The sequence below is a fragment of the Octopus sinensis genome, linkage group LG22, assembly GCF_006345805.1.
Source record: "Octopus sinensis linkage group LG22, ASM634580v1, whole genome shotgun sequence".
Taxonomy (NCBI): Eukaryota; Metazoa; Mollusca; class Cephalopoda; order Octopoda; family Octopodidae; genus Octopus; species Octopus sinensis.
The window spans coordinates 3881871-3900423 of record NC_043018.1 but is presented as its reverse complement, the minus strand read 5'-3'; the positions used below and the strand labels follow the sequence as shown (position 1 = coordinate 3900423).

General features: G+C 39.3%; 1 protein-coding gene across 3 annotated transcripts in view; it reads right to left on the bottom strand.

Annotated features, from left to right (window-relative positions):
• Positions 1–1921: 1921 nt before the first annotated feature.
• Positions 1922–18553, bottom strand: part of LOC115223175 — a 37098-nt gene continuing 20466 nt past the window's right edge. The window contains exons 5-9 of one of the 3 annotated variants that reach the window (XR_005003473.1): positions 17617–17756; positions 12439–12513; positions 9501–9622; positions 8460–8747; positions 2127–2265 (exon numbers count right to left, since the gene is read on the bottom strand). Coding sequence is in view for 2 of the 3 variants with exons in the window: in XM_029793619.2 (XP_029649479.1) it covers positions 2028–2265; positions 9501–9622; positions 12439–12513; positions 17617–17756 (575 nt within the window). In the remaining variant the exon portion in view is untranslated. Of the gene's footprint in view, positions 2266–8385; positions 8748–9500; positions 9623–12438; positions 12514–17616; positions 17757–18553 lie in introns of those variants that run through there. The other 2 variants (XM_029793619.2, XM_029793620.2) reach the window with 2 other exon arrangements.

Below are 18553 nucleotides of genomic sequence, written 5' to 3'. Positions count from 1 at the left end.
CTACCTCTGGGCTAATTTGTAAAAAAAGGGGACACAACAAATAGGTAATACCATTTTATAGTGGCCTATTCTGAGCTAAGGAGTGTTGATAATTTTAGAGTTAAATGTAGTACCTGCACTGGTGTCATGTAAAATGCACCCAGTACATTCTGTGAAGGGGTTGGTCATTAGGAAGGGCATCCATCCATAGTGACCATGTCAAAACTGACAATTGGAGCCTGGTGCAGCTGGCCAGCTCCTGTGGAACCATCCAATCCATGCCAGCATGGAAAAACTAGCATTAAATGATGATGACAATGACACTGTTGCTACCGGTAATGACAATGATGACATCGTTATTGTCCTCTTGGTCATAAGTAGGTCTCGATTGGTCAGCTGGCTTCTTTGGTTGTCCAGATAAGTCGATGACCATATCTAGCAACAGCAACTTAATCTACCTAAAACCACATCTTATGTTTGAACTCATCTTCAGATGGCACAAAGCCACCTCCCTCTACTGCCCCCCCACCCCCGCCACTCGTTTGAGGGGTCTTGTCTGCCAGTTGGTCTCTGGGGTCATGCCTCCATTGTTGATGACTAGAGCCCAGGCAGATAAAGGGGCTGACAAAACTCCAACCCATGCAAGCATGGAAAATGTGAACCTTAAGTGATGGCAATGGGAATAGCATTGGTACCTTCTATTTTCTATTTTTGTAGAAACACTGAAATTCGAAGAAATGTAAAATTATGTTTATTGGACATATTTGACATTACTTTTTATCAACCGCAACGGCAAAACCCCCTACATACAGCTAACATTCTAGAACTGTAGCTCTCAACTATTCTTTTACCTATGGACCCCTTTGGTTTCTATTTCCCTTTGGTAAACCCCATAGCCATTTGCTGTTTAAAAGATCCTCCTATATTTTTGTAATTAAATATCATTAGGAACTGAATAATAATTATTATTAAAGCATTTTCTGTTTTGTAGAAGTGTAACTGCTCCTTTGTGCATAAACTCTAACAACATAATCTTATGTGAGCCCCAAGGGTCACATGGACCTCCTAGGGCTATATGGGCCCTAGTTGTTTATGTCCTTGTCAGTAAAAGGGACTAACAGACTAAGAAATGGGGTTGATGTGTGTGAGTAAACCCTGCAAGTGAGCATGGCTGCCAACCAATAACTGAAACCAGTAAATAAAATATAAATCCGAACTGAGGGAGTTGAGCAAGTAAAATCTGCGTTACACATGTTTCTTAGCTTGCTGATCCTCTGGTGTAATAATTACTCAGCAAAGTTAATCCTCAGGCCGAGAAGACCTACAGAAGGTTACATTATCATTTGAGAATCTCAAGTTATCTCCCTGTAACCAGGCTATATCTTCGGTAAAGCCTTAACCTGGTAAAATCCAGGTCTGTTTCTTAGCTTGCCGATCCTCTAGTGTAATAATTACTCAATGAGAGGTACTCAGTGGAGCTATTCATCAGGCTGTGGTCACCTTAACTACACGAAAGTTACATTGCCATTTGGGAATCCTGAGTTAACTTGCCACAGATGAGACTCTCCACTTTTTGTTCTCTGTCACGGACTGCTTGAAGATTACAAACTTCCTACACTTGGATCTCGAGATCTTATCCTTATGCATCGATATAATATATATCTATATATATATATACACACCTGCATATATATACATATACACAAACACCCATAATACACATGACAGGCTTCCTGCAGTTTCCATTTACCAAATTCTCTCAAGATATTGGTCATTTTGAAAGTCATAGAAGACCTTGGCTCAAAGTGCAGTGTGGTAGGCTTGAACTCAAAACTACATGATTGCAAAGCAAACTTCTCAGCCACACTGCTAAACTTTGCTCAAAATGATAAAAAACTAAAAAAAAACTTATAAAATGGTATCAAAAAGCAAAATAAAAAGATTAAAGTTTATTTTTTTATAATTTATTTAATTATTAATTATCAATTTTATTAATGAACCAATTATTTCTCTTCAACAACCAGTACATCTCAACATTTTGATAGTGACTATTTTTTGGGTGTGACATTGGGTGGTGGTGGGCGCTGAAAAGGAATTGAATGTGGATTCTCTGGGAAGTTCATTCCAACATAGAGAGTATTATTAAGTGATGAGATTATGCGGATGGCCATATATTGCAGGAACTCATCGTTAGTGTAATTAAGGCCTTCAGGTGACAAGACATTTTGGAGGGACTCTGCTTCTTTCTGATATTGTATAAGGATGGCACTGGCCTCTGACTCAGCTCTGAAGAACAACAAAAGGAAGGACATTGGTGAGAATTTGATGGTGATGGGCAAGGCTGTATTTGTATTAGTAATAGCAAAGTGTTGGTAGTAGTTATGATTGTGGTGGTGGTGGTGGTAGTTGTAGTAGTACTAGTAGTGAAGGCAAGCAGTGTTAATTGTAGTAGTAGTAGTAGTAGTGGTAGTAGTAGTTGTAGTGACAGTTAAAAGAAGTGGTTGTAACAGATGTAGTGAAGGTGGTTGTGAGAATGAAGACTGGACACACACACACACACATATCTATGTGTATAAAAGGTGTGTGTGTGCATGTATGTATGTCTTCTTGTTTTGACATTGCTAGATTGTAGTAAACGAGCATCACTGTCATACAAGCAGTGTCATTCATTTCCAAAGTTCTACAAAAACTTGTCTGGCCATGGAGGGGAAATATCACCTCGCTTGAAAACAGGTGAGGGCTGATGACAAGAAAGGCATCCAACCATAGAAAATCTACTTTAAGAAAACCCATCCATCCATGCAAACATAGAAAAGCAAGCATTAAGATGATGATGGTAATCTTCACTGCTTCTGGCAGAATTTCTTTGAGATCTCTCACAGAAACTAAGATTCCAAGGAACTCTGATTGAGAAACACTCTCCTTATTTCTACTCTAGGCACAAGGCCTTGAAAATTTTGGGAGGAAGGGGGCCACTCGATTACATCAACCCCAGCATGTAACTGGTACTTATTTCATCGATCCTGAAAGGATGAAAAGCAAAGTCAACCTCGGTGGAATTTGAACTCAGAACGTAAGGATAGATGAAATCTTGCTAAGCATTTCGCCCCTGAATTCTAATGATTCTGCCAGCTCACCAGTTTGGGAAACATTCTCCTTGTCCATCCATATTATCTAAAAACTGGCAATTTCCTCTGTCTCTGTGTAAACGTGTAGCAAAGAACCACAACAAATGGCATTTGGACAATCTCTCCTCTCTGGTTTTATCAACAAGGAAAAAATAAAAGACATTTAAACGTTTGGCATTAAAACTGGCCACATCTAGCCCAAATATTCTACTTGTTTTATGTTCAAAGCGACCAGATCTACCCTCTCACACCTACCCTGCAATGTCATTCTAAAAAAAATAAAATAAACAATCATACCGTTGAAGTGTCAAAGCTGAGATAAAGCAGGATTAATTGAAAACAATGTGGATAAATGAGCAGAATATCAGTTAAGCTAATCTGAATGCTAAAAGGTTAATCCTGTGTGTTCGTTCGTTTCAATGTCCATCTAATTCTGTGCTACAATGGGTTGGACAGGGGTCATATTTGAAGCAAGGTGTTTTGGTCAAATGACCCTCTAGTTGTCAACCTTGTATTTGTTTTTCAAGGAATGGATTTTCAGGTCCACTGGTCCTTGAAAATGCAGAATAACCAATCAATAGGGTACGTAAACCTCATTTGTCATCTCTGAGTGGGACACCATCATTCATTCATGTTTGCATCTCCCCTATTATGCGTGTGTGTGAGAGAGAGAGCAGGCACGGTTGTGAGGGTAAGAAGTAAGATTTGTAATCAATTAGTGTTGGGTTCTGTCCTGCTGCATGGACCTCAGCTAGCCAATGTTTGGTCAGTGAATTTGGTAGAAGAAAACTGTGTGAAAGCCCATTGTGTGTGTGTGTGTGTTGCTGATCTCCCCACTGCTTCATAACAGGTGCTGGTTGTTTATGTCTCAGTGACTTAGCGATTCAACAAAAGAATCTAACAGAATAAGTACCAGGATTAGTTTGTTAAACGAAAGCCTTCAAGACTGTGCCCCGTCATGGCTGCAGTCCAATAACTGAAACAAATCAAAAGGATATATATATATATATATATGGAGTCTGGTGCAGCCATCTGGTTCACCAGACCTCAGTCAAATCATCCAACTCATGCCAGCATGGAAAGCGGACGTTAAACGATGATGATAATGATGATATATATATATATTATATATATATATATATATATATATATATTATATATATATATATATATATATATGTAGCGTTTTGTCTTAATAACTGATGGGATGCCAGAGCAGACTTCAGCCCTGGTATCTGAAACTCTGAGTTTTATTATGACATCCAACTAATTGTCACATTATATTTATAGATAAATTCCTCTATTTTACATAATATCGAGGTCTCATTCTTTTGTTGTCATATTATTATTATTATTAATATATATATATATATATTGGGTCATATATATTCACTGTATATACATGTATATATATTGGGTCATCCCATAAATAATTCTACTTTTTTATACTTCTTTTATTTTTCAAAATTAAAAAAAACAAAGTTCTTTTTTTTAATCTAAAATATACTCTCCTTCATTTTCTACAATGCTCTTCCATTTATCTGGTAGACTTGCAAGGCCTCTCTCCAAAATTCACCTGTCCATGGTGAAAAATACTCCTCCAGCACTGTTCTGACCTTGTCTACAGAATTCATATTCAAATGATTTTGAAGACTGTGGAATAAATGATAATCAGGTGGAGGCAATGTCCGACGAATATGGCGGATGAGGCATCGTTTCCAATTCAAACTGCTCCAGCCTTTGGAATGTCATCCTCGTTGTATGTGGCTGAGCATTATCCTGATGGAAGAATACCTTTCATCTTTAAACCAAAGATGGTCCTTTCTCTTCTAGCGCTGACTTAAGCCACTCAAGCAGCTCACAGTAGATCTCCTTTGTTATCATTTGGTTTGGGTTTAAAAGGTCAAAGTAGACTAAACCTTTCATATCCCACCAAACAGATAACAACTTACGTGGGTGATGATCTTCTTTAGCCTGGGGTGTTGGTGTTTCTCCTTTTCCTATCCACTGTCTTTTTATAGAGAAACCATTCCTGGTCGCCAGTCACTATTCGGTTCAAAAATGAGACGTGACAGCAAAGAAGAGCACACATTCACTCTCTGTGCATGATTTGACTTGGAAAGTTTGTGAGGAACCCATTGTCCCAATTTGCTGACTTTTCTGATGGCACCTAAGTGTCGATGAATGATTGAATCCAAGCTTCTCTGCTAGTCCCTTAACATTTATGGTGGGATTTTGTTCCACCAGGATTTACAGGACATCTTTGTTGAGCTCTGCAGACCTTCCAGGATGAGGTTCATCTTCTAGGCTGTAGTTTTTGGCTCGGAATTTCTGGAACCACCATTGGCGCCGGCTTACTCTTATTGTCTTATCCCCAGATATTGCATTAATATTCCTCATGCTTTTCGTTGCGTTGTTGCTTTTGTTGAACTCATAAAGCAAAATACGCCAAATATGCTCCTTTGCCACTTCCATTATAGTTTTGAAAAAATAACTGTTAAAGTCGAACTGCACTCTTCAAAACTTGCACTAAGAATAAGTACAAGGTAAAATTACTATCTGCTTTTATAGCAAGTTGATGCATGCAGTTTTGCCTGCACCTCTCTGACTTTTAGTTCATGTAATTGAAAAACCATATTGTTAATGGGATGATCTAACATATATATATATAGATATATAGATAGATATATAGATAGATAGATAGATAGAGATAGAGAGAGATAGAAGAGAGAAAGAGAGAAATAGTAAAAAGCCCCCTTTGGTTTGCACCTAGAAACTTCCCATTCGCAGCACAAGTCCAGGCAAGGTCTTTTGCGAAGACCAGCAGTCACACATGCATACCAGCCTCTCCTCTCCACGCTACCGATGTTATCCAAGGGAAAAGCAAAGGGGCTAAAACACATCAATATATATATGCCATATTCATAGTTTGATAATTGCAGGAGAAATACCTAGCTAAAGATAAACCCCTATACTTTTGTGGACTTTGAGAAAGCCTTTGACAGGGTCCCCTAATCCCTTATCTGGAGGGTGATGCAGAAACTGGAAATTGACGAATGGTTATTAAGGGCTATACAGGCCCTATACAGAGAGGCCATTAGTAAGGTTAGGATTGGCAATGAGTATAGTGAAGAATTCCAGGTAGAAGTAGGGGTCCACCAAGGTTCAGCCCTCATTCCTCTTTTATTCATCATAGTCCTCCAGGCAATAACAGAGGAATTCAAGATGGGTTGCCCCTGAGAGCTCCTCTATGCTGATGACCTGGCCCTCATAACAGACTCACTACTGGAACTAGAAAAGAAATCTCAGGTGTGGAAGCAAGGTTTAGAATCAAAAGGCCTTAGAGTCAATGTAGCAAAGACCAAAGTTCTAGTAAGTAAGAAGGCGAATTCATCACACACCTCCTCAGGTAGGTGGCCCTGCTCGATCTGTAGAAAAGGTGTAGGTAGAAACTCCATAAGATGTACCCAGTGTAAGCTATGGACACATAAAAGGTGCAGAAAAATCAAAGGAAGATTAACCAAGAAGATAGCTTTCGTGTGCAGCAGACGCACAGGTGCAATAGACACCATTGATACTCAGAAAACAGATTCCATCACACTCCTGGGGAAGAAACTAGAAGTAGTTGATAGCTTCTGCTACCTCGGTGACCACGTTAGTAGTGGGGTGGATGCTCAGAGAGTGTTACCATGAGAATAAGAATAGCCTGGGCAATGTTTAGAAAGCTTCTACCCTTACTGGTGACAAAGGGTCTCTCGCTCAGAGTAAAAGGCAGATTGTACAATGCATGTGTGTGAACTGCCATGCTTCACGGCAGTGAAATATGGGCCATGACTGCGGAGGATATGAGTAGGCTTGAATGAAATGAAGTTAGCCTGATCCGCTGGTTGTGTAATGGCAGTGTGCACCCACAACAGAGGGTAAGTACCCTGAGAGAAATGTTGGGCATAAGAAGCATCGGATGTGGCGTGCAGGAGAGATGTTTGCGTAAAATGCACCAACCGATCATGGCCGTTGCCAGCCTCCTCTGGCCCCTGTGCCAGTGGCATGTAAAAAGCACCCACTACACTCACGGAGTGGTTGGCATTAGGAAGAGCATCCAGCCGTAGAAACACTACCAGATCAGACTGGAGCCTGGTGCAGCCTCCTGGCTTCCCAGACCGCGGTTGAACCATCCAACCCATGCTAGCATGGAAAACGGACGTTAAATGATGATGATGATATATATAGTGCCGGACCTTTATCTGGTTTCTAAATATCTGGAATTTCTAAAAATCTGGAAATATCATGCTATTCCATGCAAATATCCTGTATTTAGTAAAAAGAAAAAACCTGTTTTTGAAGTGGATTGATAGAGATTATACATTGTCTATTTTCGAATTATATATTAATTTGTGCCTGCACCAGTCAACTAAAATCATGCTTTTTATTTTTCTTCATTTAATTTTCACTCTCTTCAGCCATTCTGCTATTTACATGGAACAGTGTGTTATAGATTTTACAAAATTTTAAGTGAATTAATTATATCAAACAGTTCCTGCTTTAAAAAAACGTATTAATTTCAATCTGTTAAATACAACTTTTCAAAATTTTTTACTTTCCATAATTTATTTTGTATTCGAGGTATGTACTTAGACTGTCCTCTGACAACCAGAAAATCCAAATATCTGGGATACTTCTAGTCCCAGGCTTGCTGGATAGTTGGCCTGGAACTGTACATGCATGCACGCACACACACGCATGGACACACACACGCATGCACACACACACACGATGGGCTTCTTTCAGTTTGGATTTGGTTGACCTGAGGCTTTAGAAGACACTTCCTGCAAGGTGCCACAAAGTGGGACTGAATCTGCAGCCATGAGGTAGCAAAGCAAGTTTCTTACCACAAGGCCAAGTCAGCACCTATAAGCGTATATTCACAAATACAAACCCATGCCAGAATGGAAACCAGATGTTGTTGTTGTTAATGATGATGATGACAACAGCAATGATGACAATGATGGTGATGATGAAACCCACATGCATATATACACACACAAACACATATCATGCACATACATATACTGGGCTTCCAGCAGTTTCTATTTACCAAATTCTCTCAAGCTATTGGTTGTCCTGGGGTCAAAGAAGACATTAGCCCAAAGTGCCGTGCAGTGGGACTCACAACCACATGAGTGTGAAGCAAGACTTCTTAATCACATGACCAAACCTGCCCCATGATGGCAAATAAATAATTTAAAATAAAATAAAATAAAATAATGTAATCAAAAAATTTTTAAATGATTAGAGTAAAGTTTATTTAATTTCTTATAAATTTCATGGTAATTAATAATTTAATTAACTAACCAATTATTTCTCCTCCACAACTAGTACGTCTCAACATTTTAATCATAAGAGACTATTTTTTATGACGATGGCGGAGGTGGTAGGACCCTAAACGAAATCGCATTTGGATTTTCTGGCATGTTCATACCAACATGGAGAGGATTTTTAAGTGATGAGATTATGCGGATAGCCATATATTGCAGGAACCCTTCGTTAGTGTAATTAAGGCCTTCGGATGACAAGACATTTTGGAGGGACTCTGCTTCTGTCTGATATTGTACAAGGATGGCACTGGCCTCTGCCTGAGCTCTGAAGAACAACAAAAGGAAGGACATTGGTGAGAATTTGATGGTGATGGTGGTGGTGGTGGTGATGGAGGAGGTGAAAGTCATATTAGTATTAGTACAAGTGGGGAAGGTAAGGCTGTGTTAGTGATGGTGGTGGTGGTGAAATCAGTAGTAGTAGTAGTAATAGACAACAATGACAGCAATGAGTGATGACAGCAACAATGACAATAAAGATAATGATGACAAAGATGATAATAATAAAGATGATGATGACGACAATAATAAGGATGATGATGATGATGATGATGATGGCAACGATAAAGATGATGATGACAAAGATGCTGAAGACAAAGATGATGACAACAATATGATGACTGCTGACGATGAGGATGACTACAATAATGAAAGTGCTGATTATAGTGACACTAGTGATGACGATGACAGGAGTGATAACAATGACAATGACAAGAGATGACAGTGATGTTAGCTGGCAATGATGTAGTAGTAATAGTAATAGTAGTAGTAGTAGTATAGTAGTAGTAGTAGTAGTAGTAGTAGTAGTAGTAGTAGTAGTAGTAGTAGTAGTAGTAGTAGTAGTAGTATAGTAGTAGTAGTAGTAGTAGTTAGTAGTAGTAGTAATAGTAGTAGTAGTAGTAGTAGTAGTAGTAGTAGTTGTAGTAGTTGTAGTAGTAGTAGTAGTAGTAGTAGTAGTAGTAGTAGTAGTAGTAACGGTAAACAGCTGCATGAGCAGGTGTTCTGTATGAATCTCCCTTACTGTTTCTTCTTGATCCTGGCCCTCGACTTGGCCTTCTCCAAAGTGATATTAGAAATGGCAATTGCTTCTTTCACTTTGGTTTCCGCTTCAATCAGTTGTTTCGGTTGTTCTTGCCTGGCCACCTGGAATAAACGGAGAGAGAGAAGAAATAAGGAGGAGGAGGAGGAGCAAGCAGCAATCCAAGCATAAAGACGGGCTTCACAGGTTCACAGCCCTGTAGAGTCCAGGTGCAATTCCACTGTGAAGCACAAACATGACTTTCGGAAACATTTTTTCACGCTCAGAGTTGCTGAAGCATGGAATAAACTGTCTGCGTCAGTTGTTGACTGCCATGACACTGCATCCTTTAAGGCCCTCATGCTTTCCAAAATCCGCCGAAACTACACCTGATTATATATAGACTTTAGATGAGTTGTAGTGCACCTGAGCACTGTACACAATTATTATTATTATTATTATTTTAAACGAGTCAAGTTCCTGTGTAGTATAAAATGTATATATAAATGAGTGTGTGTGTGTGTGTGTGTGTATATATATATTTTTTTCCAAATACGCCAGCTAAATTAAGTTGTACTGTCTTTAGTCGTAAGACACCCGCTGTTTTCGTCCTGTTTTTACCATTATTGTTTTTTGTATTTTATATTCGTGTGGCATTGTCCGTTTTTCTGTCCCTGTTTCATATACATTCGATCCTTTTTCTAAGAAATCTAATACTCGTAGCTTAGTTTTTCCTTGGGGCTGGTTGGATTGGAGCAATCTCAAGGTTAATCAGCCGAAATTGCTAGGATGATCCGGTTCTTGGCTGAAGATTGAAGGCTTCAAATGTCCTGTCCGTTTTTTTTTTGTATCGTCTTCTAAATGTTTTACGTTCTTGTCCCAGTTTGTATTTTTCTACATATACTATATATATATATATATATATATATATATATATTTAAATACAAAATTCCTATTAAAGGTGTGCTTTTGGTCATGGTTGACTTGGGAGATGAAAAACAAAAAGAAAGCTCATATGCGTTCACCTTCTTTGCACACTGTTCTTAGAAGTTCAGAAGTACCATTCCCCAGCACAATTGTGGATGTGTGGTGAGAAGCTTGCTTACCAACCACATGGTTTCGGGTTCAGTCCCATTGTGTGGCACCTTGGATAAGTGTCTTCTATTATAGCTTTGGGCTGACCAAAGCCTTGTGAGTGGATTTGGTAGACGGAAACTGAAAGAAGCCCGTCACATATGTATATCAATGTGTGTGTATTATTGTGTCTGTTTGTCCCTCAAAATTACTAACCAACTGGTGTTGGTGTGTTTATATCCCCATATCTTATCGGTCTAGCAAAAAGAGACCGTGGTAAGTCCAAGGGTTGACTTGTTCAGCTGAAACCCTTCAAGGTGGTGCCCCGGAGTGGCTGCTGTCAAATGACCAAAACAAGCAAAAGATAAAAAATAAGCATAAAAAACCATTATTCAGCCATCTTGTTCCTGGTCGATCCCTTGGCCTCTTGCTGGTTGGTTTCATTTGAAGAATTTGTCTTGCAGTTCTTTTCTGGGACATTCCCTAATTACTTGGCCATAATCCTGGTGCTGTGGTTTCTCAATGTGGAGAAGTAAAGGCTCAACCAGGAAAGACTCTTTGATCTTGGGGCTATGCACCCCGTTAAGTAATGTTACTCCAGAGATCCTTCCTGTGAACCCATTCCTGGTGCTTGGATTTGCAATTGTATTCTTTTGATCATTTCCCATCATTCAAAATAACAACAACAAGCATAAAATTTGCTCAACCCTTTTGATACCAACCTGGTTGAAACCACCTCTGGCTCTGTAGTACAAATGTCTTCTTTTCAAATGTTCTGAATTAAAATCTTCCACCAAACCTTAGTCACAATTTATGTTCCTAACGCTGGGCTTAATGATAACGAAACTAATTTACTAAATTCTTTGTTATATTTAAAATTAATTGAAAGAACTACAGAGCATCTCAACAGAAATATGGTAACAAAAGGGTTAAGGAGGCAGTAAAAGACACAGGAAATAACCTGGGTGTCACTGCCTGTAATGCGGAGGAAAAGGAAAAAAATCAATCGATACAGACATCTGACCGGTTTCAACCAGTTTATGCTAGTCACCATCATGATGTCAGGTGTTCCGGGAATCCGTATGACCGATTCCCTCTGCAAAATAGAGAAATGAGCCCCACAAAGTGGAGTGGCTACTTCAGAGAGTATCACTGGCCATTCTCCACTGCAACGCTATCACCAAGCGCAGCTGAGCACACCATGTGCTCTCTGGGGTATGTGGCCCATCACCCTGCTCCCTCTCCATCTTTCACTGCTTTACTCCACCCTTTTTTCCTTTTCTTTCCTGTGTCTCTTCTTTCCTGTTTCTTGGTATTTAAATATTTTAATAAAATAAAAATATTAACATCAGAAATATTAAATTTCTAAATCTCTCATAGAGATAGGTACGGTGTTGGGGCGATAAAATGGTTGTATACTGTCAATCTAACATGAACATGACAGTAGGGGATTACATCATCGCTGTTTAGCCCTAGGAAGCATCGACGCTTCCTGATGGCTTCGACATGAAAAAAATGTGTCAAAGCCATCAGGAAGCGTCAATGCTTCCTAGGGCTAAACAGCGGTGATGTAATCCCCTACTGTCACGTTCATGTTAGATTGACAGTATACAACCAAAAATATTAACAGTATTTTTATATAAGCTTAAAGCTTATAGTAATCACCATGCAGTAACTAAGGAAACTAGTCTAATAAAGAAAGAGGCATATAAGCCCTCGACAGAAAAAAAAAAAGGATAGGAAAGCCTTCTTTAAGCTTATATAAAAATACTGTTAATATTTTTTACAGGATTGTAAAACATGGCGCCGTATAAAAAGCCATTAGCACCAAAATTATTAACATTAAAAGGAGTGGAATTTCTTTTACCAATATATCTTCTCTGGCTCTTTCTTTCGCTCGAATGGCTTTTTCATATGGTTGAGGACGTCTGATGTTGTTGACCTGGAATGAGAGTAGGGGAAAATGTTAAGTCTGTAATTTGTTTCCGTTATTAGACTGTGGCCATACTGGAGCACCACCTTAATAATAATAATAATAATAATAATAATAATAATAATAATAATAATAATCCTTTCTGCTGTAGGTACAAGGTCTGAAATTTTTGGGGAGGGTGTTAATTGGTTACATCAACCCCAGTGTTCAGCTGGTACTTATTTTATTCACCCTGAAAGAATGAAAGGCAAAGTTGACCTCGGTGGAATCTGAACTCAGAAAGTGAAGACAGATAAAATACTGCTAAGCATTTTGCCCAGGTGTGCTAACGACTCTGCCAGCTTGCTGCCTTGATAATAATAATAATAATCCTTTCTTCTATAGGCACAAGGCCTGAAATGGTTTTTGGGTGGGGTGGGGGAGGGAGCTAGTCAACCCCACCCAATACCTGACTGGTACTTTGTTTATCGACCCCACAAAAGGATGAAAGGCAAAGTCGACCTCAGCAGAATTTGAACCCAGAAGGGTGATGGTCATGATGCTGCTGCTGATGATGATGAGGAGGAAGATAAGGATGAGGAGAAGGATAAGGAGGAGGAAAGGAGGAGGACAAGGAGGAAGGACAAGGAGGGAGGAAGAGGAGGGGAGGAAGAGGCAGAGAAGGATAAGGATGATGATGAGGAGGATAAGGATGATGATGATGAGGAGGAGGAAGTGATGATTCTGTCAGTCCGCTGTCCTTGTACTGGAATTAGCAATGTTAGAAAAAAGACCCCATAGAGGTGATTCCAAACAAAGAGTTTTGTGAGGGAATATATTGACTGAGGAATTCGGTCTGTTAAATTCCATTTGGCTCTTGTTCATAAAGGTTTATTGGATTCCATTGCCAAGCACCTGCCCACTCGTATCCCAAACACTTGCTACTAGAATGGAACAAAACACTCTGGTTTTCTCTGACACACACAAACACACACACACACACACACACACACACACACACACACACATAACAACAATCATTTCAAGCTGCATTTATATTTAGAGAGAGAGAGAGAGAGAGAGAGAGAGAGGCTTTATAATTATCCTATCAGATTGCTCAGTACGGATTGTTTTAAGTACGGAGAAGATGGCGAGGAAGGAGTACAATTATTGCTTAAAATTGTTTAGCAATGGTGGTGGTGGTGGTGGTGGTAGTGGTGGTCAGTGGTGATGGTAGTTGTGGTGGTGGCGGTGATGGTGGCGGTGGTGGTGGTGGTGTTGGTGATGGTAGTGACAGTGGTAGTGGTCTTGGTGGTGACAGGGGTGTTGTTGTTGTTGGTGGTAGTGATAGTAGTGGTGGGAATGGTGGTAGGGCTGCTGGTAGTGTGGTGGTGGTGGTAGTAGTAGTAGTGATAGTGGTGGTCATTTTGGCGGTGAATGTTGTGGTGTTGGTGGTGGTACTTATGACAGCAATATAAATAATCATTCAATTTCATGTTAACGAGTTCTCATCGCAAAAACTTAATTTGTTTTTGGATCAGGGGTCAGGGGTTCTACATTGTGTATGCTAGTATGTACTTTACTGTTAGGTTTACAAGCAGCAGGCGTTCCTCAATATTCATCACCCCCGTCTCCCCTCACCTGTAACATTCTGTTTTATAAAGATGTGACAAGGGATCGCTGTAGCCTGTAAGGGACAATATATATGTGTGTGTGTGTGTATATATAGATATTTATGTGTGTGTATGTATATATATATATATTATATATATAGATATATGTGTGTGTGTGTGTGTGTGTGTATAGGCACAGGTGTGGCTGTGTGATAAGAAGCTTGTTCCCTAACCATAAAATTCTGGGTTCATTCAGTCCCACTGTGTGGCACCTAGGGCAAGTATCTTCTACTATAGCCACAGGCTGATCAAAGCTTTGTGAGTGGATTTGAAAGGAGCCTGTTGTATATATATGTATGTGTATGTGTGTGTGTGTGTGTGTGTGTGTGTGTGTGTGCAAGCCTTTCTCACTTGCTAGGGTACCCCCACACACTCCTTTAACTCTACTACTGCCTGCTACTAGCCACTGTCCACCATACACACACATACACACACACGCACACACACACCCTCGTTTTCTCGCACACCTTTTTTACCATTCCCTCTTTGATTCAGCTCTCCTGTTTTTTAAAAACATTTTCCTCCTTTTTTACAACTTCCGTCTTTTCAGTATGTGACCTCGTGAAGACTACCTGCAATTTTTTTTCCTCTGTCCTCCCGTCTCGGGATCTTTCTTTCTCCTATGTTTCCGACGAAGAGCTCCGCTCGAAACGTCATACCCTCCTTCTTCCATTTTCCTGAGCGCCTAATAATAATAATACTGTAATTGTTCCACGTGTTGTTGTTTTTTCTGTTTTCCCATTTGGATTAACCTTATATATATATATATATATATATATATATATATATAATCTATATATATATATGTATATGTATTTATGTCTATGTTTGTCCAGCACCATCACTTAATAACTGGTGTTGGTGTGCTTACGTCCCTGTCATTTTGTGGTACAGCAAAAGAAAACAATAGAACAAGTTCCAGGGTCACAAAGAATAAGTCCTGGGGCCAATTTCTTCAGCTAAAAGACCCTTTAAGGCAGTGCTCCAGCATTGCCACAGTAAAATGACTGAAACAAGTAAAAGAATGAAAGAATGAAAGAATGAAAGAATATGTTGGTACTGACATGGCTGAGTGGGTAAGGAGCTTACTTCCCAGCCGCATCGTCCTGGGTTCAATCTCATTGTGTGACCCTTTGGACAAGTGACTTCTACTATAGCCCCAGGTTGAGCAAAGCTTTGTGAAAGGATTTAGCAAATAAAAACTGAAACAAGCCCATTGTGTGTGTGTGTGTGTGTGTATTATATATATATAGGCGCAGGAGTGGCTGTGTGGTAAGTAGCTTGTTTACCAACCACATGGTTCTGGGTTCAGTCCCACTGCGTGCCACCTTGGGTAAGTGTCTTCTGTTATAGCCCCGGGCTGACCAATGCCTTGTGAGTGGATTTGGTAGACGGAAACTGAAAGAAGCCTGTCATATATATGTATATATATATATATATATCTGTATGTATGTGTTTGTGTGTCTGTGTTTGTCCCCCTAGCATTGCTTGACAACCGATGCTGGTGTGTTTATGTCCCCCGTTACTTAGCGGTTCGGCAAAAGAGACCGATAGAATAAGTACTGGGCTTACAAGGAATAAGTCTCGGGGTCGATTTGTTCAACTAATGGCAGTGCTCCAGCATGGCCGCAGTCAAATGACTGAAACAAGTAAAAGAGTAAAAAGAGTAAAGAGTATATATGTATATATATATATATATATATATATCTATATATATATATGTATATATAAAATAAGCATATTTATGAGTGTGTATTGAAAAGTTCTTGGCTTTGGGTAAAAGAAAATTCAGGAGGATCAGTTAATTCTGATTTTAATCAACATATTCCTTCCTCTCTAATATTCACTCATTTATTGCAATGGCCCTTCAGTTTTTCTAAGCCCTGTAAAAGATCTCAGAAGGTTAGGCCTCCAACCAGACCTTTCATGATACCCTTAAAGCCAGGAACTTTTTAGCCCCCCCCCCCTTGTGTATCCACTGATGAAGGCAAAGTATTTTATTACTAAACCAGAAATCGTTAATCTGGGATTAACCATTAACTTTTTGCTAATTTCTTTGTTCATTTATTCTCCCACCTGTACTCCATGGATACATGAAGCGGTTTTAGAGTCAGTTTTAACTTCTATATCTAACATGGTAGTAACCCTCCAGTACCCTTAATTATAATTATGTAAATATATGTAGGCGCGGGCATGGCTGTGTGGTTAGGGAGCTTGCTTCCTAGCTATATGGTTTCGGGTTCAGTCCCACTGTGTGGCACTATGAGTAGGTGTCTTCCACTATAGCCCCGAGCCGACCGGAGCTTTGTGATTGAATTCGGTAGGTGGAAGTTACTGCCGTGTGTGTATATATGCGTGTAGGTGCTTGTGCCTCTCCGAAAGAGAGAGAGGGATATCTATAGTATATACATACATGAAGGGCTGGGGTTGAAAAGTTCTTGGCTTTGGGTAAAAGAAAATGCAGGCAGATCAGTTAATTATGATTTTATTCAAAATATTCCCCTCTCAAATTCACACATTTATTGCAGTGGTCTTTTAGTTTTTCTAAACCCTGCAAAAGAACTTGGAAGTTTGGGCCTCCAACCAGGCCTTTTACAGAACCCTTAAAGCCAAGAACTTTTCAGCAACCCTTTGTATACGTATGTGTATATATACATATATGTATTATGTGTGTGTTTGTGTGTGTGTGTGTGTGTGTGTGTGTGTGTGTGTGTGTGTGCATGCATATAAGATGCATTAATTACCAAACTTTTAAACTGTCATATTTCATATATTTGCATATATTTTTACTACATTACTATTTTAAACACATTGTGTCGGTGGCACATAAAAAACACCATCCGAGTGTGGCCGTTCGCCAGCCTCGTCTGGCACCTGCGTCGGTGGCACATAAAAAACACCATCCGAGTGTGGCCGTTCGCCAGCCTCGTCTGGCACCTGCGTCGGTGGCACATAAAAAACACCATCCGAGTGTGGCCGTTCGCCAGCCTCGTCTGGCACCTGCGTCGGTGGCACATAAAATCACCCACTACACTCTCGGAGTGGTTGGCGTTAGGAAGGGCATCCAGCTGTAGAAACACTTCCAGATCTGACTGGCCTGGTGCAGCCTTTGGGCTCCCCAGACCCCAGTTGAACCGTCCAACCCATGCTAGCATGGAAAGCGGACGTTAAATGATGATGATGATGATGATGATATTTTTGTGAGGAATTTTTTTCATATTAAATTTCATGCTATTATTTCAAAATATAATATATAAGTACCAAACATAAAGAAAAAGACAAAAACTTGTCCCCTGGGGAATGATCCATTCTACTAAATCCTTCAAGGCTGTGCTACAGTATGGCCACAAACCAAGGACCGATACTCGTAAAAGATGAAAGATAAAAAGATATGACTCAGTTATTCTCTTATGTTTTGTGCAAAGATCAAAGAATTTATCAGGAAATATTTCATGATTACCTGAACGCTAGAAATATCAGTATTAAGAGCATTGAATCTGAATTCCATGATTTCTTGAACAAGTTTCCGAAATGCTTCTCGCCTTTCTTGGAATTCGGCCGTTGTGAAATTACTGCAGGCTTCATGGATTGCAGCAGTACCTGGAAAGATTATTAAACAGTGATATACATGCATATCATATATATATACCCTACAACATATATATATATATATTCCATCTTCTGTCTTTCATTTGACAAACACACACACACACACACATATATATATATATATATATATATATTATAGAAGGTTTGGAGATGATGTACAGTTATTATACATTAGAAGAAATGAGGTATTCAGAAATCTGGATGGTTTTATATTTACAGATATTTATTAGTAACATACTAATAAATATCTGTAAATATAAAAGATTCCAGATTTCTGAGTACTTCATCTCTTCTAATGTATAATACCTGTACATCATCTCCAAAATTTCTATAATACACACACACACACACACACACAAGAAATATAAATGTTATTAAAAATAATATCACTGTGACTAAAGCACCATAAAAGGTAGAATAATAAAAATGCAAAATGGATGTGTAAATAGTACGATCATTGCTAGAAATAGTAGCTGGTAAGCTATCAGCACTATGTAGAGTTTCACTGAATGTTTACAGGCGGAGAGGTTAGACAGAATTTTCCTATATTCACTGCCCGCAAATATCTACCTGTAAACATTCAGTGAAGTTCTACATAGCACTGATAGCTTGCTTGCTGCTATTTCTTGCAACGATTGTACTTCATATATATATATATAATTATATAAGCAGACAAATGAATTATCTTATTATGGATAATTCGAAAGATAACCGATACCTGGGTAGCAAACTCACAACAGAAAAAGCACGGTTGAAGTTACGACCATAGGGCATAAAATCCGTGCCTT